The sequence below is a fragment of the Canis lupus genome, chromosome 17 (genome assembly GCF_048164855.1).
Source record: "Canis lupus baileyi chromosome 17, mCanLup2.hap1, whole genome shotgun sequence".
NCBI lineage: Eukaryota > Metazoa > Chordata > Mammalia > Carnivora > Canidae > Canis > Canis lupus.
In genome coordinates this window covers 613,598-639,254 of record NC_132854.1, presented here as the reverse complement: position 1 = coordinate 639,254, position 25,657 = coordinate 613,598, and the positions used below count along the sequence as shown (strand labels likewise).

The following is a 25,657-nucleotide window of genomic DNA, read 5'->3' as shown; positions in this document are numbered from 1 at the left end:
GTTCCTATTTAAAATTCTCGGGACCCCTGGGTGGCGCAGCGGTTCGGCGCCTGCCTTAGGCCCAGGGCGTGACCCTGGAGACCCGGGATCGAGTCGCACGTCGGGCTCCCTGCGTGGAGCCTGCTTCTCCCTCTGCCTGTGTCTCTGCCTCTCTGTGACTATCATAAATAAATAAGAATTTAAAAAAAAAAATCTCTCTTTAAAAAAATAAAAATAAAAAAAATAAAATTCTCCACAAATTACACTGTGGCAGGTTATTTTCACTGGGGAGTTAGCTCCCTAAGACCTTTCCCTGAGCCCTGCTTTGTTTCCTGTTCATTTCCTGAAGTGTGGCCGGTATCACAGAGAAACCCTAACTTTAAACTATTTCCTACAAGTGGTCTTTATATTTTCCTTTTGCAGAAGAAGCTGAATAACCGGTGTTGGACTTACTAGCTTTGTTCCTGCCACACCCACGCCACTTGCTCTGGCATCCCCCGCACACAGCGCCAGGTGCTGCATGTGATACCAGGTCAGTACTCCCCACACCTAGGGCCAGCCCTGCTTCAGCTGAGGGGGTGGGGCTGGGGTCCCCCCGGAGAGTTGTGTTGGAGCCTGGTGGGGTTGGCCTCTGCCGCACAGACTGGCTGCACTGCGAGTGTGGTGAACAAACTAGACTCTTTTTCAGTGGTTTGATCAGGAAAATTAGAGAAAGTGGATCTGGAAGGTCCAGAGGAGGAGAGATGATGGAGCATCCTGGGGCTACACATAGGCAGAACGCTGGGAGGCGGAGCTGTGAGGTTTTCGGATTTTAGCCCATTATAGAAAATGGAAAAGAATAGAGGAGCTGCTGCTCCCCAGTCTTCCCCTCCCCATCTGCCTCCCCAGCCCCATTCCATGAAGGGACTTGAGCAACCCCAGGGCTCTAGGGCACTCTCTCATGCCAGATGTCTAAGGAAATAGTCCCTTTACACGTCCTGCAGTCCTACAGAGCTCAGAGTTAGAGGCATGTGTGAGAAACCTGAACCTGGGTGACTGCTCTGAAAAAGGCTGGTTTTAGACTACATCATTGTGTTTTGCTTTTGAGCTCTCTATGCAATAAATGATGTGATGTTTCTGCATTGCTAAAGATTTTGGACAAAATAAGAGTAATGTGATTTTTGTATGACAGTGTATTAAAGGTATTCGAAGTTGTTATGTTTTTTATTTTTTTGGTTTTGTTTCTAAGATTTGTTTTTTTATTTGAAAGAGAGAGTGGGTGTGAGCCAGGGAGGGACAGAAGGAGAGGGAGAGAGAATCTCAAGCCAACTCCTCCCTGAGTATGGAGCCTGACAACAGGCTCAGTCCCATCACTCATGACATCACCCATGACCTAAGCCAAAACCAAGAGTTGGATGCTCAACTGACTGAATCACCCAGTTGCCCCTAAAAGTATTGGGAGATTATTTGTTTTGTTTTGTTTTTTTATTTTTTGAGTGGGCTTAATGGTGAACCCATTTGCCTTTTTATTCTAAATTGCTTAAGACATTTATTTAATATTTTTGTTCTTGATCAAATAATCTCATCAGTTTGTTTTTTTCATCAATTTTAAGGTAAGTTTTGGGAATCCTGTTCTGCATTTATCAAGCAAGCAAAACCCATTAGAGATTTGGCAAACCTGTGAAGATATAGTTTAAATAATGTTGAAATATATGTAAATAGAAACCTTTGGGGTGGGTTGTATTCAGAGTACTGATTCTGCTGTTGCTTTAAACGAAAAGTAACTTTGTGTTTTACTACAGCAGTGACATCTTTAAAACCTTTAGTTCTGGTTTAGGGCATTTCCTAGGTTAAAATATAAAAAAACATAATCGGCGTGTTTTCCTTGTTCTGTAATGTAAATGGTGATCATTACACATTATAAGGGTTTAGTGGAAAACAGCATTTATATTGAATTTTTAAAACTTTATTTCAAGATGATTATAGATTCAAGTAGTTAAAAGAACTAATATAAGGAAATCCTGTAAATCCTTCACCCAGATTTCCCCAATGATAGCTCCTGACAAAACATCTGGTATAAGCAGAAGACTGCATTTGTCTGATACACCCACCTCACCCAGGCTTAATCCTCATGCACGCATGTGTGTGTGTGTCACGTGTGCGTTCCTGTGGCCACCTATGTGGCCAGGACACAGACCATTTCCCTCCACGGGGTCCCTCCTCCTGCTCCCCTGGCCTCCCACAGCCCCATCTGCTCCCCTCTCCACAGTTTGTCATTTAACAACACTGTGGAAAAGGAGTTGTAGAGCCCCTGTGATAGGCTGTCTTTGCACAGCCTCGCGATCCTTGAGGCTGTATCAGTGAATCAAGATACAGAAATTCTAGGGTTGCCTGGATGGCTCAGTCATTTAAGTGTTTGACTTCAGCTGGGGTCATGATCTCAGGGTCCTGGGATCAAGTCCCCGTGGGGCTCCCTGCTCAGTGGGGAGTCTGTTCCTCCCTCTCTCTCTGCGCCTCCCGCCTCCCCATGCTCATGCTCACTCTTTCTTTCAAATAAATAAATACAATCTTCGGGCAGCCCTGGTGGCTCAGTGGGTTTAGCATCACCTCCAGCTCAGGGCGTGATCCCGGAGACCCGGTATCGAGTCCCACATCAGGCTCCCTGCATGGAGCCTGCTTCTCCCTCTGCCTGTGTCTCTGCCTCTCTCTGTATGTGTGTCTCTATGAATAAATAAATAAAATGTTAAATAAACAAATAAATAAATACGATCTTAAAAAAAAGATGCAGGGCAGCCCGGGTGGCTCAGCGGTTTGGCACCACCTTAGGCCCAGGGTGTGATCCTGGAGACCCAGGATCGAGTCCTGCATCGGGCTCCCTGCATGGAGCCTGCTTCTCTCTCTGCCTGTGTCTCTGCCTCTCTCTCTCTCTCTCTCTCTCTCTCTCTCCCTTTCTGTCTCTCTGTGTGTCTCTCATGAATAAGTAAATAAAATCTTAAAAAAAAAAAAAAGATGCAGAAATTCTAGGAATTCATCATAAAATTTACAGGATTTCCTTATATTAGTTCTTTTAATCACAATAAATCCAAAGTGTCTTTTTATAATTGAAGATAATAACAGAACAATGGAGGTAAAAATGTTTAATATCTCTTGAAGACAATGCTACAATTTAGTAGTGCATAGGATTTGGTAGTTAAGTTTGAAGGTAAGATGAAATTGAATTTATAAAAAAGGAGTGGTTCATATTTTCAGTCTATAATTTCAGTTTCATATTCATGATATAAGCTTGTTTTAGTGGAAAGACTAGTATTACCACAACCAAAATTCTCAATGATTTCCCATAAAATGTAATAGTCCCTCGTTTTGAGGGGTAGAGTTTTAACTATTTAATTTCAGGAACATGTTTAGGGAAGGAACCAGAGATGAATAGAAGGGTGTTGTTCACAAACTGTGTGGCAGGTTATTTGTCTGAAGTTTGAAATCCATAAAAGAATCCCTGTTTGAGATCTTTTAAGGAAAATGGGAAACCTTGACAAAGCTTCGGAAATTTCTATCTTGATTCTGGAAAATACTAAAAAAGCTTGCACTTCTGAAGTAGTGATTGAATTCTTTCCCCTGCAACACTAGAAGCTTAGCAATAAAATGAATCATTAAGTGAGAGATTAACTAAATTGCTAGGCATTACTATCATTAGGTAACCACTTATTTATTTTTAAGGTGTTAACATTTACTTAAAGTTACATTAAAACTAACATGAAGTTGGGTAGTTTAGGCAGTATATTCTCATGTTGAAAAGAAATGAACTGTTGTAGTACATAATGTCAGCAGCCCAAGGATTCAAAAATGTTTTGAAATTGAGCAGTTTCCTGACTTTCTAACCAGAATATTGAGCCAGAAGATAATATTTTCCTGGTGATTTTTGATAGGCAGGTGTCCCTCTTGTCCTGTATTTCAGCATCTACTGAAGGGCATACTTCAGCCCTTGGACTGCTAGCCTTGGCAGAGTTCTTGTGTTGGTTTTTCAGAAGCTCTGTTTCGTCTCAACTCTCTATTGTCTGTCATTTCTTGGTCTGGTCAGAATTTTTTTTCTAGAAATGTCACAATCTTTTTTTTTTTTTTTTTTTAAAGATTTTATTTATTCATGAGAGAGAGAGAGAGAGAGAGAGAGAGAGGCAGAGACTCAGGCAGAGGGAAAAGCAGACTCCATGCAAGGAGCCTGACGGACCTGATCCTGAGTCTCCAGGATCACACCCTGGGCTGAAGGTGGTGCTAAACCGCTGAGCCACCCAGGCTGCCCAACACTCTTACTTTTGTCGCATCTGATCTGTTTTGCCTGGGAAACCAGATTAAACTTGTGAGAATTGGGATTGCTAGTGAAACTGAGGTATAGATGTGTGTTTGAGTAAATAGAACCCCAGGAATGGGAAATTACTGGTACATTTGGCATAATTCATGGGGATGCTGCTGCTAATGATTAGTCTGTTTGTTTATTTATTTATTTATTTATTTAAGATTATTTGTTTGAGAGAGAGAGCACATGATCAGGGGAGAGGCAGAGGGAGCAGCAGATTCCCCCCGAGCAAGTTGAACACAGGGCTGGTTCCCGGAGCCCCGGGTCCATGACCAGAGCCAAAGGTAGACACCCAACCAACTGAGCCACCCAGGTGCCCCAGTTAATTTATATCAATATTTTGTTTTCGTTAAAGTACAAGTTTTTGTAAGTGGCAAGTTTGTTTTGTTTTCTTTTGTGACACAACTACTTATGCCCAGTGATTGGGTTGCCACGTCTTCAGTGGTTATTTTTTAGGGCGTAGCTTGCTTGGCCTATCTTGGCATTTGTTACTTTTTCCATCTTTGTTCTCTGTTTTCCTACCTCTGAGGTGATTCCTTCTCAGTGACCTTGCTGACACAGTGTTTCCCTGCTCCTTGATCACTCTTTCTGGAGGGAGGACAGAGCCCTGCCCTCCTAGTATAATCTGGACACCACAGCTGTAGCACCCACTGCTGCCTGCACCACAGCCTTCAATGCAACCTTCAGCCTGTCATGCTCAGGGTCCTATCTGTGCTTCACTTGCCAGGATAAATTCATGCATGGTACCCGAGTGCTTCCTGATGAGAGGGAGAGAAGGACCCCAATTTGGATGATAGAAATGTTTGAACATTTAATAAAGCCCTACTGATCCAGGTGTGATTATGATTTGTGTTTTGCGAATTTCTTTTTCTGTGTTTGACATCTGTGATTTTGAAGATTTAGGGAAATTCCTAATGATTTTGGAAAGAAAACAATATGGTAGAGTAAGCTAATTACTCATTTTTTCATAAATGATGTGGACCATGTTTCCTCCAGGTGGTTCACCGATCTGTGGTAGCAGAAATCAATGCTATTTTGGGGGGTTTAATACAAGGGCCCTTATAAGTTGAATTGATTTTTGTCTTTTGCACACAGATTTAGTATGTAGATGAGGCTAAGTTTTAAAAAAAACAATTACTTTTAAATTTAATGTAACCATTAGTCTCAACTCTTTTTTTATATATAAATTTATTTTTTATTGGTGTTCAATTTGCCAACATATAGAATAACACCCAGTGCTCATCCTGTCAAGTGCCCCCCTCAGTGCCCATCACCCAGTCACCCCACCCACCCCCTGCCCACCTCCCTTTCTACCACCCCTAGTTCGTTTCCCAGAGTTAGGAGTCTCTCGTGTTCTGTCTCCCTTTCTGATATTTCCCACACATTTTTTCTCCTTTCCCCTTTATTCCCTTTCACTATTTTATATATTCCCCAAATGAATGAGACCATATAATGTTTGTCCTTCTCCGATTGACTTACTTCACTCAGCATCATACCCTCCAGTTCCATCCACGTTGAAGCAAATGGTGGGTATTTGTCATTTCTAATGGCTGTAGTCTCAACTCTTTACCAGCCCCTGTGCTTTAACATTCAGTGTTTGATTTAACTACAGGTGTAATAGATAGTTCAGGTGTTAAAATTTATCTTGGAAGAATAACATCTTCAAAAAAGTGATAGTTTTCTGGATGTCATTATTTAATACTTAACTCTGGTCTCAATAGTAATGAGTCATTATTCAACTACATGTGATAATCTCTTTCAGCTGAAAATGTGTATCTAAAATGCAAGTTCACCTTAGCAGAAACCTTCAAACGGCCTTCCCTTGTCCTCTAAAATTGGATCATGAAGGTATTGGAAAAAAACTACTTCTGGATGTTGCTTCCACTGCTTCGTTTGATAGCAGATGCTGCAGAACACGAAGAGGTAGCAAAACATGCCATCAAGTTACACCGAGGCAGAGGAGCGGCCATCGCTCAGAGGAAGCAGTGGGTCCTGGACAGTTGCAGAAAGCTCTCTGGGCTTCTTCGCCAAAAGGCTGTGGTTCTTAACAAACTGAATAGTGCAATCAGAGCAGTGGAAAAAGATGTTAGCCTGTCAGATGAAGAGAAACTGTTTCAGGTGCACACATTTGAAATTTTCCAGAAGGAGCTGAATGAAAGTGAAAACTCAGTGTTCCAGGCGATCTATGGACTGCAACGAGCCCTGCAGGGAGACTACAGAGATGTTGTGAACATGAAGGAGAGCAGCAGGCAGCGCCTGGAGGCCCTGAGGGAGGCTGCGATAAAGGTCCGTCTGTCCCACTCAAAGCCAGGGAGCAGATCAAGTTGGAGTCCAGTCAGATCATGTGCAGCAGCACACATACAGAAATATTCCGCTCCTTTTGCACGATCTTAGCATAGCTACATTTCATGAATTCCAGGGGTCTGTTCTAGGAGTTGTTCTTTAAAAAAAAAAACAAAAAAAACAAAAGATTTTATTTATTCATAAGAGACAGAGGAGGGCGGGTGCAGAGGGAGAAGCAAGCTCCATGCAGGGGGCCCGACGCAGGACTCGATCCCAGGACTCCAGGATCACGCCCTGGGCAGAAGGCAGGTGCCAAACCACTGAGCCACCCAGGGATCCCCTCCAGGAGTTGTTCTAATGCTTCTCTCTATTGTGGAAATCCCCAGGTAACCAAAATAGTGACCTAAGTTGTACCAGTAAACTGATATGGAAAGAAGTATATTTGTAACCGCAATCAACATTTTGAGTTCCTGACAACAATTTCTTTTAGTGTGTAGGTTGGTTGTCTTTAATGTCCATCTGCTGAAAATAAAAGTACTAACATTACTTTTAAACAAATACATACATTTGAGATAAGGATTTTGATGAAGTGTATTTTGAAAATGGGGAGATGCAGATGTGATACTTATATGATTTTTTGAAGCCATCATTTATACCATTTCTTATGCATCAGTTTAAATACTGATCTTCCTTGACTTACGATGGAATTTTATCCCAATAAGCCCATCAAAAGTTGAAAATACAGCAAGTCAAAAATAACAGTTAATGCACCTAACCAACCCAACACTGTAGCTTAGCCTGGCTCACCTTAAACCTGCTTAGAACACTCATGTTAGCCTACAGTTGGGCAAAATTACCTAACATGAAGCCTATTTTATAATAAAGCTCCGAATATGTCATGTAATGTATTGAATTCTGTACTGAAAGTGAATACAGAATGCTTGTCATTGTGTTTATTGTTTCCATGTGATTGGTGTGTGATTGGGACCTGCGGCCTTATGCCCGTTGCCCAACATCATGAGAGGGGATCCCACTACTTATGGCCAGCCCAGGAAAAGATCCCATCAAAATTCCACATGTGGTTTCTACTGAATATGTATCACTTTCATACCATCATGGAGTCAAAAAGCCTTAAGTCAAACCATCCTAAGTCAGAGACCATCGGTATATGAAATACTTTATCTTCATAGAAGGGTTATGGTATTATCACACAGTTTAAAAGGTAGAGAGGATACAAACTTACTAAACTTTCTTTACCAAAGTACCAAAGTAGAACATGGTGATAGGATAGATAGCTGGAGTCAGAGTTTTGGGCCACCTTGGTTCAGTAGCATATCTGTTTTTGTGTGTGATTGAATGTCAGAAACAGACCTTGATGCTCTCATCTGACAGATGTTACTGCCTTACCAGATCCTTTGGACAGCTGAGCCATGAAAACTCCTTGATTTTGAAGATAGGCACTTAGTGGTATTGATTTGAGATAGTTTTACTATAAAATAGGAAACTAACATGAGTTTGATGATCCAACTGTGCTTACTTTCTACACATGGTTTGTGCCTCACATCTGAGACAGTCCGGGTAGTGTAGCAGGCAGCTGTGTTAGAGGCATTGGATGATGTTGAGAAGAAGTCTGTCAAACAGCCACGCTTGTCCTTGGGACCGTCCTGCTGCTTTTCTGTTCCAGCCATGCCCCATGCCTTTAAAGGATGAATGCATGTTTTATTAGTAAGGATGTTGATTTGATTGATAGCTTGGACTTAAATGTGATTGTATAAGATACCTGTATTGTTGGCATCATCCATCAGTTTTCCAAGTAATGCTGTTGGTTTCTTCTGGAGCAGTTTCTCCTTTGTAACTTAGAATTTGTGTGTATCTTGCTTAGAAGTTTTTAGCTCAACAATCAAGTGTCATAGGTATTTTTAGAGTACAACTGGACCTCCATGCATAGTAGGCATGATGTCTGGAATATAATCTTTTCAGTGAGTGATTTGGATGAATAGATGACCTTCAGAATTTATTTACAGTAGTATATCACATTTGTGGTGTGTATGTACAAATAGCTTTCCCTAAACATTTGGCTAAGCTCCATTATGTTTGAATGATCTGGGACACTTGACCCTCTCTCGTTGACTGGAACCAGATTTACACATTTATGAACATATTTGACAGTGAGAGCATGTTGGTTGGTAGCGCCAGTGAGGCACCTGAATGGAAATCCTAGCCTGGCCTATTTCTTAATAAACCCCACATTTCCTTTCTCACCAATGAACAGGAAGAGACAGAATATGTGGAACTTCTGGCAGCAGAAAAACATCAAGTTGAAGCTCTCAAAAATATGCAACATCAAAACAAAAGTTTATCCATTCTTGATGAAATTCTTGAAGATGTGAGAAAGGCAGCTGATCGTCTAGAGGAGGAAATAGAAGAACATGCTTTTGATGACAATAAATCAGTAAGTAGCATTCCAAGACAGTTTCCTGTCTTGTCTGTCTGCCTGCAGAAAGGATGTGTGGTTGAATTTGTTGGCATGTCTGTTTTTAGTGTGAATTGGAAATGAAGATAAAACCTAAACACCTGTGTGTCCCAGAAAATGATTTGGTATGGTTTTGCAGAAAGTACACTAGCTATCCTTTACTTCGCATTATGTTTTTGTCAGTTACCCACCAGTAGCTCATCCTTGTTCCACTTTGCCTTCAGGTGGATTGGGACTCTGGTCTCAAAAAGCTTGACCTGGGACAGTCGGGTTTCAGTGCTGATCTGCTCAGGGGAGCCCTAAAGTCCTTATGGGAATCGTATGCGAGGCAGGCTTTCAGACCTTTCACTTGCTCTGACATGTTCAGGATACTCTGGGAAAAATGAGATTGATGCCAAAAATTGAATCCTGAGAAGGACTCAGAAAAGTATGTGGTAATAAAAACAAATGGGAACACAGTCTGGGTCGGTTGAATGTCAAGCAGGGCTGCTCTCTGACCTCACCAACGGCAGGGGAAGAGGACATGTGAGCATTGTTTTGAAGGAACATGCCCTGTATGCACTGTGCACCGAGCACTTCTGTGTCAGGACATCAGGCTTTCCCTACCACATGTTCCTCCACTTCAGTTCCACCACCATCAGCTTGGGTCACTATGGACACTGCAGACCCTGCAGACAAGGGCCCAGCCCAGCACTATGCCTCCATTTCAGATGCCAATCACAGGTTCCAGGTTTTCACCTTGGAGGGTCTGACAACTTCCTCCTCAGGCTCTCACAATGCAGGAAGACAGTTTATTGGCTAGGTTACCAGGTCATTATGAAAGATACAGCTCAGAAACAGCCAGATGGAAAAGGTGAAAGTGTGGATGGAGCTTTCATGTTCTCTAGGCCTGCTTCCTTCTCTCCCAGCTGAGTACCTCCTTTTGTTGAGCAACCTGGAAGCTCTCCCAACCCCATACTTCCAGGGTTTAATGGAAGCTGCATTGTGTAGGCATGTGATGAACTCAGCTTCCAGCTCCCTGTCCTCTTGGAGGTCACATGGTCAGTTCCGCAGGTGGCCAGCCTCATCCTGTGGTTACCTAGCGGCTTTCTAAAAATCCCCTCACTGCTGTGAACTCAGGAGAGGATAAAAGGGCTTGTAAGGTGCTCCTGTCGCTCCTTACACAGTTTGTGGGAGCTGTGAGCCAGGAAGGGAGATGGAGACCAAATATGTATTTCTTGTTACAAGTTGTGTCCTGAGTCAGGTAGAGCGGGTGTTTGAAAGTCATAGGAACCGTAAACACTTTTACCCTTAAATCACTTTTTTAGTTGAAACAGTTTTCCTGATTTATGCTAATGAGCCTTTATTGATCTTTCATCACACATGACAGAATATTAGAAACATTCCTGCCACTTCTGTATGGAATTTTTGCTCTAAAAATTGAGCTTGAGAACATTTCATTGGTTTTCATTACACAATGTTGGGTATTCTTACAGGTGAAAGGGGTCAATTTTGAGGCAGTTCTCAGAGTGGAAGAAGAAGAGGCCAATTCTAAGCAAAACTTCACAAAGCGGGAAGTGGAGGATGATTTGGGTCTTAGCATGCTCATTGACTCCCAGAACAACCGGTACATCTTGACCAAACCCAGAGATGCCACAATTCCACGCGCAGATCACCACTTCCTAAAGGTACTCTGTTTGCTCACCTCTCAAGATCCCCACTCCCTCCTCCCCATTTCCTGGTATACGTATGTGAAGTAAGATTGTGCTTCGTTTTCTGAGTGTCATAATGGAGTGCGTGACCTTCGTCCTAACAGATTCTACTAGAACTCCCTGTGTCTTCTGTAACTTGAAACATTTTCTCTTTTTATTTTTTTCCCAAAAGAATAAGGCATTGTAATATTTTAAATGAAAGTTAATTTTGCTTTTGAGAATTTGAAAGTCTTTTTGAAGTCAGGAGTTACTATGATGGGCTCAAGCTTTGTCACTAAAATGGAACACCTGATGAGGCAGAGAGGCTTTGGCTGAGACATTGTGTGTGGCTTTGTGTAGACATGGGAGTAGGATGAGATCCAGCTCCTGAGAGGTACCGGATGTGCATTATGTAAAGATTTGCACTTGACAGTGTTATGGCTGGAGATCACTTCCTGGGTCTGGACCAGAGTGCATACCAGGTGTAGAAGTGACCAGGGCAGCCTGCTCAGGAAAGGCTGGCAGGATCTAGACACACTGTCAGGTTCCAGCATTGTCCTGGATGCCAGAATTTGTGCTGGTCTTTTTTCTTTAAAGATTTTATTTATTTATTCATGAAAGACACAGAGAGAAGGGCAGAGACATAGGCAGAAGGAGAAGTAGGCTCCCCTTGGGGAGCCCAATGTGGAACTCGATCCCAGGACTCTGGGATCACACCCTGAGCCAAAGGCAAACGCTCAACCGCTGAGCCACCCAGGCAGATGTTCCTGTGTTGGTCTCAAAGAGGATGGCAGCACAGGCTGAGAGAAAGGTACATGATCCCCAAGGAGTATAGGAGGTGGCTGACTCCTGTGCCGATAAACTCATGTGGAGAAGGTCAGCCCAGGTGTTGGCTGCCTTTGTTATGACCAGAGTGGAAGTTGGGAGGGCCTGTAGAACATCTGCTTTCTCTACTAACTAGCCCTTATCTTCTTGTCTTGCCAACCATTATCTTAAATGTTTGTGTTTCTTTTTTGTTTATTCTCTGCCAGGACATTGTTACCATAGGAATGCTATCTTTACCTTGTGGCTGGCTGTGTACAACCATAGGGTTGCCTACAATGTTTGGGTATATTATTTGTGGTGTTCTTCTGGGGCCTTCGGGACTGAACAGTATTAAGGTAAGAATAAATTTTAACTATTTTAGTATCTGTGTAATGGAATACTAAAGCACAAAGACTAAAGAGTTTTAAAGTTTTGAACTTAGTGAAGAGCGGTTTCTTATAAACCATATTGAAGAAGATGCCCTATAGAGTTTCATAAGAAATTTTTAAACCATAAGGAAGTAATTTGTTCATTAGTTGAATGGATGACTTGACTAGAGAAAAAATCATGTTTGTGTCTTTGATTTTTATTAGTTTTAGAAATTTTGTTTCCAGTACTAGAATGAACTCTATTCTTCAGATAGTGAAAACAGCTCAGAATACTGGATTAAATGTAAAATTTAACACTTTGTAATGTACTGTAAAGCTGGTGAAGTAGTGAGGAATTATCAAGCCTAAATGTGGGGTGTTGTGAAGACCCCAGGAAACAGTGAGTACTGGGGCTGTTTGCTGACAGATTGAAGTGAGCTACGTCCTGTATCAGTGACAGTTTTTGGCAGTAAGGAGGGGTTCCCAAGCTTTCGTGGAGGAGGGCTCCAGAATGTGTTATCTAAATATATACCATTCAGACAGGATGAAATGAGAATGCCAAGAAAGAATGTCATGAGTCCCACACAAAAGGAGTCATATAGGGTGGTGAGAAACAAGCAACAGAGTCCTCAGAAGGTCCCTGGCCCTTCTTGGATGGGTAGGACAGGAGCAGACAGATGGGGAGAGGTGTGGGCACTCCCTCCTGCAGCCTTATGCCTGCTCCCGACTGACACCTCACCAGGCAGAGGGATTGCTGCCATTTCTCCAGACCAGACAACAGAAGAAGGTGTGAAAAAATCCTCGTTCCTAAGTAATTTTAACAATGGGTCTGATTGACAGGGTGATGTAATCTGAAAGCCTAGGACTTGGTGGTAGGTGAACCACTGAGTGACCTGGCAGGTGCTCTTGTGGGCTGGGCTCAACTTGGCAGGATGGCCTCTAAGAAGAATGGTTTCTGGGGGCTTTTCTTTAAAGACTTTTGTATTTATTTGAGAGAGAAAGAGATGGTGGAGTGGAGGGAGGGGCAGAGGGAGAGAGGCAGACTCCGCCCTGAGTGGAGAGTCCAATCTCTGAGATCATGACCTGAGCTGAAACCAAGAGTTGGACACTCAACTGACTGAGCCCCCCAGGCACCTCTGGGAAGAATGGTGTTAATTCAGTTTTCTGAGTAGGTAACTTCCATGTGATTGAGAACAAAATGGTGGGGTTAAAAAGAAAAAAATTTTAAGTTATAGGTGAAAAATCTCTTCCTGCCCATACCCTGTCCCTCCCCTTTTTTTTTTTTTTTTAAGATTTTATTTATTTATTCATAGAGACACACAGAGAAGAAAGAGAGAGAGGCAGAGACACAGGCAGAGGGAGAAGCAGGCTCCATGCAGGGAACCCGATGTGGGACTCGATCCTGGGTCTCCAGGATCATACCCCGGGCTGCAGGCAGCGCTACACCGCTGCGCCACCGGGGCTGCCCATGTCCCTCCCTTTCTAGACTATTTACAAACAATGGTAAATATGAATATATTTTCCTTTTTCATTTTTTTCTTCACGGCCAAGCTTGTTTTAAGAAAATCATTAAGGCTGAATAATAATAAATAAAGGCTGAGTAAGGTAGCAAATACGATTAGAAGCTACAGATATTGGAATTTCTAACCAATCTGCTCTAGTTGGAAAATAACGTAATTATGGTAGACAAAGATAAAAACCCTAGGGTGTACCAGCCGAAACTGGGCAGCGGTTCATGGAGCTGGTGCCAAATCTTTTATTTATCTTTTTCTAGTAGGAGGTTGATAGGCTTCTGTTCATTAAGTTGAGAAGAACAGTTTTAAGTATATTAGTCTGAAGTCATAGGTTACAGCCTCATTTTAAAGAGGGAAAAAAGTAAAAGCCAAGAGACAAGGGAGGAAGAGCAGAAAACTCAGCATAATACGTAGAATTGGAATAAACCTATCTGTTGAGATGCAGGTTTGCAGATGGTTTTAGGAAAAATGTGCAATAAGCAAGACTCGGTGAACATAAGTTGAGTAAGAAGGGTTGAAGTGAAAGGGAGGAGATGGCAGTGAAAAAGAGGGCGAGGCCCATCCTGTGGGTGGCTGGTGGGCTGTGTGTGTGTCCCTGTGTGGCAGGCCAGGGCAGGGTGTGGACATGTGGAGGCCTGAGCTTTCCTTTCAGACATTGAGTTCATGGCTGCGCTGTAAACCTCAAGTGTAAATCATGTAGGTGGTGCCAAATATAACAGTGGAAATTCTCTGCTGTAGCACAGTGGCGTAAAAAGTAAATAGCAAACAAAGAACTAGAACAAACACAGAACACAGGAACACTGTATCTCAAAGCCTGTGGGGAGTGGCCAAATGTGGCGTCCGGGAGAACATTGGTGCACATAGTCGTGTGCAGACCCATGTGCTTTGTGGTTCAGACATCCTGCTCAGGTTCTGAGCCGCCCTGCCCTCCAGAGAGAGCAAAGGCAGTGGGAATGATGACAGCAGGGCAGCTGCTGAGCCTGAAAGCAGCTGAACTCATGAGCTAGTACACTTCGTATGTTAAATACATTAAATTGTGTGGGTTTTTTTTGGTTGTGTTTGCAGTCTGTTGTGCAGGTGGAGACCTTGGGAGAGGTCGGTGTGTTCTTTACTCTGTTCCTTGTTGGCCTGGAGTTCTCCCCAGAACGGCTGAGAAAGGTAAGGGCCTCACCAGGCGGTGCTGTTACCCCAAATTTAGCATCATAGGGTATCAGTTTGTTTGCTTTCAGTGTTGTTCATGATTGGGCTGTGAAATTAAACATTTTAGAATACAGTATGTTTTAGCTTGATACTGTTTTTGGTTCGGTTCCCTCTGTGGGTCTCCCACCATTTGACTTGGGACTTGGCAGTGTCAGGAGGCTCTTGTAATACATTTCCTGACATTGGAAACATCTGGAGTGGACATACAGGCTGGTGGCCAGTTATGGCTGTGAGGAGGGCCACAGTAGGAAGTTAGTACCCAGCCTTAGGTAGAGCCTCCCGGCTGACCTGATCCCCAAACACAGGATTGTGATTTTGAGGGAAGTGTTGCTTTTTATCAAGAAGCAGAGCAGAGGAGGAGAAGCCCACATCCTTCAGAGCACCCAGAGGTGAGCAGTGTATTAACGCACAGGTGAGGCTGGCCAGCCCATAAGGCCTCGAGCACTGGCCTCAGAGCCTCTGTGCTGAGCCCCTCCTGCCCCCCTGCCCTCCCTTGGGCCCCCTTGTGTTCTTGTCACTGGGCCTGGGTGTGGTAGTTGGTTTTGCCTGAGAGGATTCGGGGTGAGACGAGAAAGAACAAGTGCTTTCCAGTAGAATAGGATGAGTTTTTTTGGTCAGTATATACCGTTCCTGTTTGTACAGACGTCATATAGACTTTATTATTGTGTCTCTTCCACACAATTGGAAATCCTAGAGAGTAAGAATTAAACCTGATTTCTTCACATTTTCCATCACATCTAACACAGGCACTAAGGGCACAGTGAGGCGCCTCATCAGTACTCACTCACTGAGCTGCACCACCTGGATCTGGGCCTGACTCTGGCTTCCACAGGGCCATGTGTTTCCATCCAGGAAAGGGAGGTGGTGCTGTTTATCTGGGAAGTGTGTTCTGAGGGTTAGAGTACATGCGCACAGACATGTATAATGCAGAGAGAGGTACATGTGTTTACTCCCTGCAATACCCTCACAACCAGTAAGCCATTTTTCTTGTGTTCTTATCATGACTTTGGGTGCCATGCTGTGTTTACTGCAAGCCACAGTCCTGAAAGATTGGGGCCCCACAACTGGGCAGCCTGTTTTGTATGTGCTCCGCCGGGTGCTAGTCAAGAGACGGCTGTTATCACTAACAAATGTGTTCTCTTGAAGGTGTGGAAGATAGCCTTGCAAGGACCATGTTACATGACACTGTTAATGATCGCATTTGGCTTGTTGTGGGGACACCTTTTACAAATCAGACCCACTCAGAGTGTCTTCATTTCTACTTGCTTGTCCTTATCAAGCACACCCTTAGTGTCCAGATTCCTCATGGGCAGTGCCCGGGGTGAAAAAGAAGGTAGGTGGTGACACGTTTTAAGTATGTATGTGTTGAAGTTAGGTATGCAATTCACTTGAATTCACTCCTAAGACCTCTTAGAAAAGTTAGTGCTCCCCCCAACCCCCATCCCTAGGGCTCTCCTCGCAGTGACGGTCCCTTGTGCCTGTGTTCAACTTTTCCAAATCCCCACTGGACTAAGGTGGCTTCTATGTGCTTGTTAATTTAGGTTGGTTTGAGGGCCACATTCAAAAGAAAGGAATCCATCTGCATTGGAAAATGTATATGGAATGGGGGTTTGGGAGATGAATGTGCTGCATGGCCTGGAGCCACCCAATGCCTGCGTGGCTCTCGTGTGAGATAATGGTGTTTTTACTGCCTGCGCTGCTGTGCTCTGCCATCACAGAGTGAAGGCTGGATGCTGTAACACTGCTTTCCTTCTGGCTGGGACTGGAAACTGACATACCTTTGATGCTTTTATGTAAAATACGGTAACCGAAAGGGATTTTCACTTCTTTGGTGCCAGTTTCATTCGTCTCTGTGCACAAAGCACTGGCCTCTGATCGTTACTGGATATAATGAAGCCAGACTGGATCAGCAGCTCAGGGTGAACATTCTGGGTTGTCTCATAGCTAAGCCTTGACAGCACTGCCATTTTTTTACATCATGTGTACTCATGATGCTCACTGTTAGGCTTTTATTTTGTAGAAGAAACAGGGTTAAACTGTAGTAACTTCACAATGCTATTTGCCATGCATCAACACACAGCAATGAAAGAGAAATATGAAAAGCGAGAACCAGAGCTGAGTGGGTGGCTTCTCTGATAAAGCCCACCTTGCTGTACACAGAACTGGTCGTGAGGCTGCAGGCTCCTGGCATCACACCCACTGCCTGGCACCAGGGGTTATGCATCAGAGTCTGGAAACCATCATAAACAAACTGGTGTCTTGTGATTTGTGGGCCATGGGCCTCCTTGTTTGGAACCGGACTAGCTGATGGTCTCATCTGTGGGGGTCCCTGTGGCCAGGTAATTAGGACTACCTCTCATAGGTGATAGAGGAGGTGAAGGGGGTGGCAGCGGTAAGAGGTAAGAGAATGAAAAGTCCTTCCGTAAGGACCATGTGCTGAGTGCCAGTGTGCGTGAGCATGTCCCTGCCTGGGAGAGACTCATGACAGCCCAAATGAGAGGATGTGAATTCTCCTGGTTTGTGGAAAAATCTCATAACCCCTGCGAAGTAAGCATGTCTGAAGCATTCAAACAGAAGTGAGGGAATCATGCCTATTCAGTTCACGGAGGCACAGGGATAGGACACACTGTAGAAAGAAGACGTGGGAACAAATGCCAAGAAACAGATTCAATTCACAGAGGCACAGAGATAGGATGTGGGAAAGAAAGCCAAGAAACGGGGAGCAGAGCTAAGAGGCTCAGTATGTATACAGTAGAATTCCTGGAAGAAGAGTGGAGAAAATAGCTGTTGACTTCCAGACATGGAGAAGGATGTGAACCTTTCACTGGAACAAACCACTCCAAAACTGAGCAGAAAGAAGGCAAGGAAATTTACTCTAGGCATGGCCCAGCACAAGAGGGGCTTGACACCTATCGGAGAGCTGGGTGGTGGACGCCCATGGATCGTGTGTGGGGCATGTGTGCCCAGCAGAGCTGTCCCCGAAGCTCAGGCAGAGGCGAACATGTTGTCAGACACACACAGGGCCTGATGGCATGGCCACCTGTCCAGCCCTACACGGAGCGCTGCGATGCAGGGAATGTTGCCAGGTTGGCACGTTTAATCAGCCTCATACACAGAGTGCCTCATGTATTTTACATATGGACTATGAGAAAAGGAAGGTCAGCCTGGAACTCTGAACTGTTAGAAGGTGGGAGTGTTGACAGGGCTGCAGGTGTGGGAGGTGGGTGCACACACGGACAAACTTGGACCTCATGGAAACTTAAGATGAAACTCACATGCTAAATCCTCCCCTGCAGGACCGTTAGAAAATGTAATTTGGGGGGAAGAAAGCTTTGATTTATAATGGCCACAAATTTAAAAAAAAAGGAGGGGGTATCCCTGGGTGGCTCAGTGGTTTAGCGCCTGCCTTTGGCCCAGGGCGCAGTCTTGGAGTCCCGGGATTGAGTCCCACGTTGGGCTCCCGGCATGGAGCCTGCTTCTCCCTCCTCCTGTGTCTCTGCCTCTCTCTCTCTCTCTTTATGTCTATCATAAATAAATAAATAAATAAATAAATAAATAAATAAATAAATAAATAAATCTTTAAAAAATAAATAAAGCAAGCAAAGGTAGATTTAAAAAATATATATATAATGGCCACAAAAAATTTAGGAATAAATCTCTGAAGAGATGTGTGTGACCTTTAAGGAAAAAAGTACAAAATGTTATTGAAGAGATAGCCTGTGTTTATGATGAAAAGACTCGATACAAAAAGACATTGTTTCTCCCAAATTTATAAATTCCCAGCTATCCCAGTAAAAAATCTGGTAGATTTTTTCATGAAACTTAGCAAACTAAACCTATAGTTTGTTCAAGAACAAAGGCCAAGCCAATTATCATTTGAAGTGAGGTGCTTCCACACCAGATGGCAAGCCCTGAAGTCCTGTCCCTGTGCTCAGGCAGCACGGCATGTCCAGGCCAGGTAGGGTAGGAGGGGAAAGGACAGCCCGACATACACATGCATGCATGCACACACACGGGACGTGTGGGCCAATGGGGTGGGTGGGAAGTAGTTTTCCCTACTGAATCAGAGTGCTCCCTGGAGCCACACACAGAAACCAGCTCCGTGTGGGTTCAGCATCTCGGTGTGCAGGGCAGAACTTCAGAGCCTCCTAGAGAGAAGTAGGGGAAACACTTGCGACCTGAGGGTAGGGAGGATTGCTGAAATTGAGATGCAAAATCCAAAAGGAAAGATGTTAACAAACCTGAACAAGTTGAACTTTGTAAAACTTATATTAAAAAGGCACTTTTTAGAAGCTGCAGACTAGGAGAAGACATTAGCTGTGTATGTGAGATGTATAAGGAAGTAATACTTGAACACATCCAAGAACTTTAACCGTGATTGAAACAAGAGGCACCCCAGTTGGAAAATAGGCAGAACATCCTAATGGAGAACTCAGGACAGAGGAATGTGCATTCTGAGGCAGCATAAAGAACAGTTCAGTGGTGCTTGGGGGAATGTCAGTGCAGGTCAGTCCTCTCAGGCCCGGCCTGGAGTCCCCTCAGCTGTGCCCAATATCACAGGACTGTAGGCCCTCACACGCGATCAGTAGGAATGTAAGCTGGTTCTTTGCTTTGGGGAACATTTCCACAAACAGATTTCCATTTCTGGAGACACATCCTAGAAAACTTCAAATGTGAAAGGATACTCAAAACACTTTTCTTTTTTAAGATTTTATTTCTTTATTAGAGAGAGAGAGCACGCACATGTTGGGAGGGACAGAGGGAGAAGCAGACTCCACTGAATGGAGACTTCAGGATTATGACCCAAGCTGAAGGCAGACTCTTAACCAACTGAGCCACCCAGGTGCCCCCAAAACAATTATTTTTGATAGCAAAAAGTTTTAGGTAATCTGAGTATTTAGTAATACAATGAGCAATTAAATTATGGTGTGTTCATATATATTGGAATACTGCAGATATAAAAGTGGATTAATCTTATGCTGTTGAGGAAGTAATACAAAATACAAATGTCTGATCCAATATAATTTATGGAAAGTTTGAAATTGTGCAAAGCTGCACCCTGAGAGCAGAAGGAAGTCCCCAAGGATTCAGTGCCCCTGCCTCTTCATATGTGGGTATGCCCAGATTCTCCTTTTTCACTTCTCATGGTTTCCAGCTAGTGCATTGCATAGTGGGGCTCAGACCCCCAAAGGGGTCCGTAGATCGCTCCACCTCTCCATGTCCATGCTCAGAATCCAGAGAACGATGAAGGGTCAGGCAGCCCTGGGTCATGGTAGCAGCTTGATTATGATGAAAGGTGACACAACATCTGGCAATGGTGGCCTTTGGTACCTATCCCCAGAATGAGACTTCCTATCAGTCCTGTGCTATATGGACCCACAGAGGCCTCCTCTGGAAGACACAGGCCTACAAGAGACACCCATGCTGGGACCTTGCTGTCCTGTTCCTTATCTGTGGGAGTACTGTGGGCAGGGTAGGGCATGAGGCCAGGAGAGGTGAGGCAGGGGAATCTCTTCATGAAAAGCAAGGGAATGGAGTGTTTCCAGTAAATGTGCTAGAATGTTCATCATAGCATACTTGAAGTAGTGGGAAGATTGAAAACCTAAGTGCCATTGATTGGGGAATGGGTAAATTGCTGTATTTTATAGCAGTTTTAAAAAGAGATCTTTATGCGTGAGCAGTGGGTCATTTTCAGACATATGGTGAATAAAAACAAAAAACAAGCTGCAAAAAAAAATAAAAATAAAAATAAATAAAAAATAAAAAAAACAAGCTGCAAAAATGTTCATTATATTCTGTAAAGTTTATAATTATAAGATAATAAACTCAGTGTTGTTCCCGCATACATAGAGGTTATGTTAAAGTAGGAAAATACTCAAGGAGGGACACCTGGGTGGCTCAGTGGTTGAGCGTCTGTCTTTGGCTCGGGTGGTGATCCTGGGGTCCTGAGATTGAGTCCCACATCAGGCTGCTCAGTGAGGAGTCTGCTTCTCCCTGTGCCTCTACCCCTCCCCTGCTCATTTTCTCTCTTGTGCTATCTGCTTGCTCTCTCTGTCTCTCAAAGAAATAAATAAAAAAATCTTAAAAAACAAAACAAAACAAGGGAATGAAAACTAAGGCAGTAGTTGGGGGTGTGGCAGGAAGGGATTCAACTGCAGGTGGCCGGCTTACTGGTGATACCTGCAGTATCTTCAGGATCTTACTTTTTCAAAACTCTGAAGCTAATGTCTCAAAAGTTTACGGTAGGTATTCATCATATTTTTTACTCTTCATACATTAAAAGTATTTAATAAAAGAGATGGAAAACAGGAAAAAATTAAGTGCTACATTAGTGATAAGCACAAAAAATTAAACAGTGCAAAATTTAGACAAGAAATATTTAAAGTGGTATCTTTAATTTTTCATAGTTCCATCTGAGTATGTGCTTTGTATCTTGACTCTACTGCTTACCTCACACATCAGTCACTGCAGTGCATGTGTGTGTTTCCCATCAGGCCTTAGCTGCTTTTCCCAGGGCTTCCTGGGGACAGGGTGCACTGGGGATCCCCCCCCCCCCCCGCCCCGATTCTGTGGCGCCTGCCCCCTGGTGGTAGATAGTTCATGATCCTTGACTGGGAACAGGTGAAAGGCAAAGAACAGGATTTTAGAAACATTTAAAAAATGCTGCCAGAATATCATCAAATGCTATTTTTATTATTTTTTTTTTTAGTTTTTATTTATTTATGATAGTCACACAGAGAGAGAGAGGCAGAGACACAGGCAGAGGAAGAAGCAGGCTCCATGCACCAGGAGCCCAACGTGGGATTCGATCCCGGGTCTCCAGGATCGCACCCTGAGCCAAAGGCCGGCGCCAAACCGCTGCGCCACCCAGGGATCCCACAAATGCTATTTTTAAAAAGGAAGATGTGACTGGAGATTTTGTATTTCTTCGAAGTCAGGAAGAGGCACCATCTCGGACACAGGGCTGAACTATATTAATCCCATGTGAGGATTGCATGGAAGATGGTGGTGTCCCTGTGAACACAAGACCTAGCACTTTCCAAGATCAAGAGTCAGTGCTCATGAACCCATGGAGGTATTTGTTGAAAATTAGATAGGTTTTTGAAGTGTCCCACTCACCTGTTACTTTTTGTGAGGAGGGTATTCTTCACTATTAAGTTGTGCAATCCTCAAGGATGCAACAGAAGCCTAATGGGATTATCCATTTAGAATGTTTTATAATTCTAAGCCAAAAATAATTTTTTTTTCATTTTAAACAGGAAGTTTATTTAAACAAGACGCTTGACTTGAAGGGAAAACTAGGATTCATTTCTTTTAATTTATCCCTACTTAAAGACAGATTGCCCTACATGTAACAGCTATGTACAAAAAAGTTATAAAGTTGTCCTTGGTTTTACAATGATAAATGAAAAACATTAAAATTCTCCAGTCGAACAAGGTATGCAAGGATTTTTATGTTATTTTTTTTGTTAAACAGAGAGAGCGAAATCACTTACTGGAATATAAAGATAAGAGCTGTCTGAGCATGCCACTAATGAAGAGGGGGTATTTTCACAGAAGCAGTATTTTCCCCCATCCCATCTCCATTTGATGTCAATCAAAACATACCATTGGCCATTTAGTTAAAAAAAAATGCAATATGCTTGTGCACATACACAGTTACTTTATGTACAATAAAAGAATGGGGAAGGAGAAATGAAAGAATAGAGAAAACTCTACTGTAGTAGTCAGGATGTGGTGGAACCAAATTACGGCTTTCTATTTGAGAATGTCTTCTTGGTCTGGGGGAACAAAGTTCTGGAGTAAAGTAGCAGGTTCCCTTTTTAGTAGACACCTCCTGTCTGCTGCTGGAACACATCAATTGTATCTTCATCCTCCATTTCCAACTGTGCAAGTGTGTCTGTTTCATTCATTGGCTGCCCATCAAATTGGAATCTGATCTGCCTCATTGACAGACCCTGTCGTTCACGATAGGCTTTCATTAGCATATAGTGTATGCCTCTTAATCTTAAACTGCACCACAGAACCATCCTGCCCCGCCATCTTCAAATTAATATGATCGTTTTTCTCAGTCTTCACTCCTTCCTTGGGCTTTTCATCAGCCATGGCGAGTGCCAGAGTCTCCTCAGCTGCCACTTCGCAAAAGAGGTACCAGGTCCACACCGAACGAGCCTAAAATTGTAAGACAAGATACGTTATTCACCAAAAATTTAACATTGTGTGCAAAATAAGCCTCCTGGAAGGATCACCTGGACTTCTAATCAAGTGTGACTTTTGCTAGTGATGACAGATTTTATTGGGTTTGTTCATTCTTTTCCATAAGGTTATTCTTATGAGATTGGCCTTTAAATATCTGTTCTTATGAGTAGATTTTTGTTCTTTAAGAAAAAAATAGCTTATTTTACAGGGAGATCATGAAACTTAAGTGTTTAGAATCACATTTAAAAGGTTGGCCCAGGGCAGCCCGGGTGGCTCAGTGGTTTAGCGCCGCCTTCAGCCCAGGGCGTCATCTTGGAGACCTGGGATCGAGTCCCACATCAGGCTTCCTGCATGGAGCCTGCTTCTCCCTCTGCCTGTGCCTCTGCCTGCTCATGACTAAATAAATAAAATCTTTAAGAAAAAAAAGTCTGGGTTCAGATAAATAAATAAATAAATAAATAGATAGATAGATAGATAGATAGTTGACCCAAAGCCAGAACTGTTGGTTGAAAATGATGCTGTCGGAGGCCACGCGACCCATTGAGTTGGGTGGTATCGGTGTCCTGTCTTTTCTGCAGAGGAGTGGTATAGTCGCGTCAGGCAGCCCTGCCTACTCCTTGCTCTAGTGTTTCTCCAGCAGATCTGTGTTCATCTCAGGGACTGATGCTCACTATAGCAGTGGTAGCAGGCTAGAAGGATCGAGACCCGTCAGCCAGGAGGTGCAACAGAAGAGGCCGAGGCCACATCTTCTCAGTAGCTTCAGGGAGTAATAAGGGGTGCTTCCTGTGTGCTGGGGACGCAGAGTGAAGTTGGCATGGTTATCCAGGCCCTCCATATTCATGTGTCCCATGCCTTCTTTTTATGATGGTGTTTTTTTTCTATAGTTCTACAAATAAAAAGTAGTAAAAAACTGGAAATTTTGTTTACAAAATTTTTAATGTTTAATATCTTTCAGTGTTTGCTCTCAAAGAGATTTTAAAGTCGGTATTCTGCCAAAGTATCAAAATTATTTGAATTATTTTGGAAATATCCACACAATTATATTTTGACTTGGGACACTTTAAATTATTAGAAATCTGTGCTATTGATACCTTTTTCCTCAAGCAGGTGACATTGACTACAGTGCAGTGCTGCTTGGGATGCTTGTAGTCCAGGACGTGCAGCTGGGCTTATTCATAGCTGGGATGCCCACCCTCATCCAAGCCGGAGCCGGTACCTATTCCAGGTAAATGCGCTATGTCACTTCCTCGCACAGTCCGTTTCTAGTTTCCCATCGTTTGTTTATAAAAATATCATTTAATACCTTTTTTCCAAAGAGATGTTCAGAGCTTGTATGGCGCAGGCTGAGAGCTTAGACTTGGGTCACGCTGTGTGTGTGTGTAGGGGGATGCATGTATGAAGGATTCATGTGTGTGTGCATGTGTGTGATTTTGTGTGTGCATGCATGCCATCATTATGGGGATTATCATTGTTAGTGTCTCTGTCGTTATCATTTCGCTTTCTGATCTTTCCCTTCTCCCAATAAAATAATCCCAAACCTGAACTGCACTTGCTTAGGTTCATGTGGAGAGAGAAGTCAAATTGAAAAGTGAAAAAATAAACATATTCAGAAAGTCGTAGGTTATGTGGTATATACAGCATATTACAAGAACACCAGCCAGAAAATAAATCACTTGGAAAATGTAAGGAGCCCCATAAAACTTAAAGGTAAATTGCACTTGGGTTAGGACTATAAGCTTGAGTTTATTTTAAGCAAATATACTAGAAGCACATAAATACTGGGCTTTGAAGTGTTTCCAGATGCTACATTTATTTTATGTTTCACAGTGATGATACCATAGGTCACAAATTAGCAGACTTTTGAAATTTCTTTTGGAACCACTTTGAAATGGTGAGATCTGTCATTTAATTAATTTCTTCCTTTCTAATCTGTATACCTTTTATTCCTTTTTATTTCCTTGTAGTGGCTAGATTTCCAGTATTCTGTTGAGTAACATTATGAGTGGATGTTTCTGCCTTTTTTACTCATCTTAGAGGGAAAGCATCCATTCTTTCACCAATAAATATTACATTAACTGTGAGGGTTTTTTTTAGATGCTCTTTATCAATTTATGGAAGTTCCCTTCTATTCTTAGTTTGCTGAGTTTCTGTTGTTAGTGAATGTTGGATTTTGTTATGCTTTGTCTACATCTGTTAATATAATATGATTGTATAGGTTTTCTTCTTTAGCCATTTGATATGGTGGATTACATCAATTGATTTTTGAAAGTCAAACCAGCCTAGAATACCTAGAATGAATCCTACCTTGTTGTCATATATAATTCTTTTTATACATTTTATACAATTAGCTAATATATTGTTGAAGATTTTTACATCTAAGCTCATGAGAGAATTGGTGTGTCGCTTTCTTTTATGGTAATCTCCTTTTCTTGACTTGGTATTAGGGTAATACTAGGTTCATAAAGCTATTTGAGAATGTTCCTTCTCTTTCTGTGTTCTGGAAAACATTATATGAAACTGCTATTAATTCTTCCTTAAATGTTTGATAGAATTCTCTAGTGAAACTGTCTAGGTCCTGAGATTTCTTTTGGGGGATATTTCTTAGAATCACAAATTCAATTTGCTTAATGGTTATAAGACTATTCAGATTACTATATTTAAAAATTATTTATATTTATTAGAGAGAGTGAGCTTGAGAGAGAGAGAGATATCACAAGAGGGGAGGAGCAGAGGGAGAAGCAGGCTCCTCGCTGAGCAGGGAGGTTGACATGGGACCCCAATCCCGGGACCCCAGGTCATGACCTGAGCCGAAGGCAGACGCTTAACTGACCGAGTCACCC

The 25,657-nt window shown here is 42.9% G+C and overlaps 1 protein-coding gene and 1 pseudogene across 13 annotated transcripts in view; one reads left to right on the top strand and one right to left on the bottom strand.

Annotated features, from left to right (window-relative positions):
* The window catches only part of TMCO3 (transmembrane and coiled-coil domains 3), a 47,502-nt gene that overhangs the window by 922 nt on the left and 20,923 nt on the right, over positions 1-25,657 (top strand). For 7 of the 13 annotated variants that reach the window (XR_012009694.1, XR_012009695.1, XR_012009693.1 and 4 more), the window contains exons 2-9: positions 403-511; positions 6,069-6,592; positions 8,862-9,041; positions 10,538-10,729; positions 11,764-11,892; positions 14,484-14,576; positions 15,765-15,951; positions 23,922-24,042. Coding sequence is in view for 10 of the 13 variants with exons in the window: in XM_072782297.1 (XP_072638398.1) it covers positions 6,149-6,592; positions 8,862-9,041; positions 10,538-10,729; positions 11,764-11,892; positions 14,484-14,576; positions 15,765-15,951; positions 23,922-24,042 (1,346 nt within the window). In the remaining 3 variants the exon portion in view is untranslated. Of the gene's footprint in view, positions 1-402; positions 512-5,033; positions 5,141-6,068; positions 6,593-8,861; positions 9,042-10,537; positions 10,730-11,763; positions 11,893-14,483; positions 14,577-15,764; positions 15,952-23,921; positions 24,043-25,657 lie in introns of all 13 variants that reach the window. The other 6 variants (XM_072782301.1, XM_072782302.1, XM_072782303.1 and 3 more) reach the window with 3 other exon arrangements.
* LOC140607788 (small ubiquitin-related modifier 2 pseudogene) lies at positions 21,455-22,753 on the bottom strand (annotated as a pseudogene).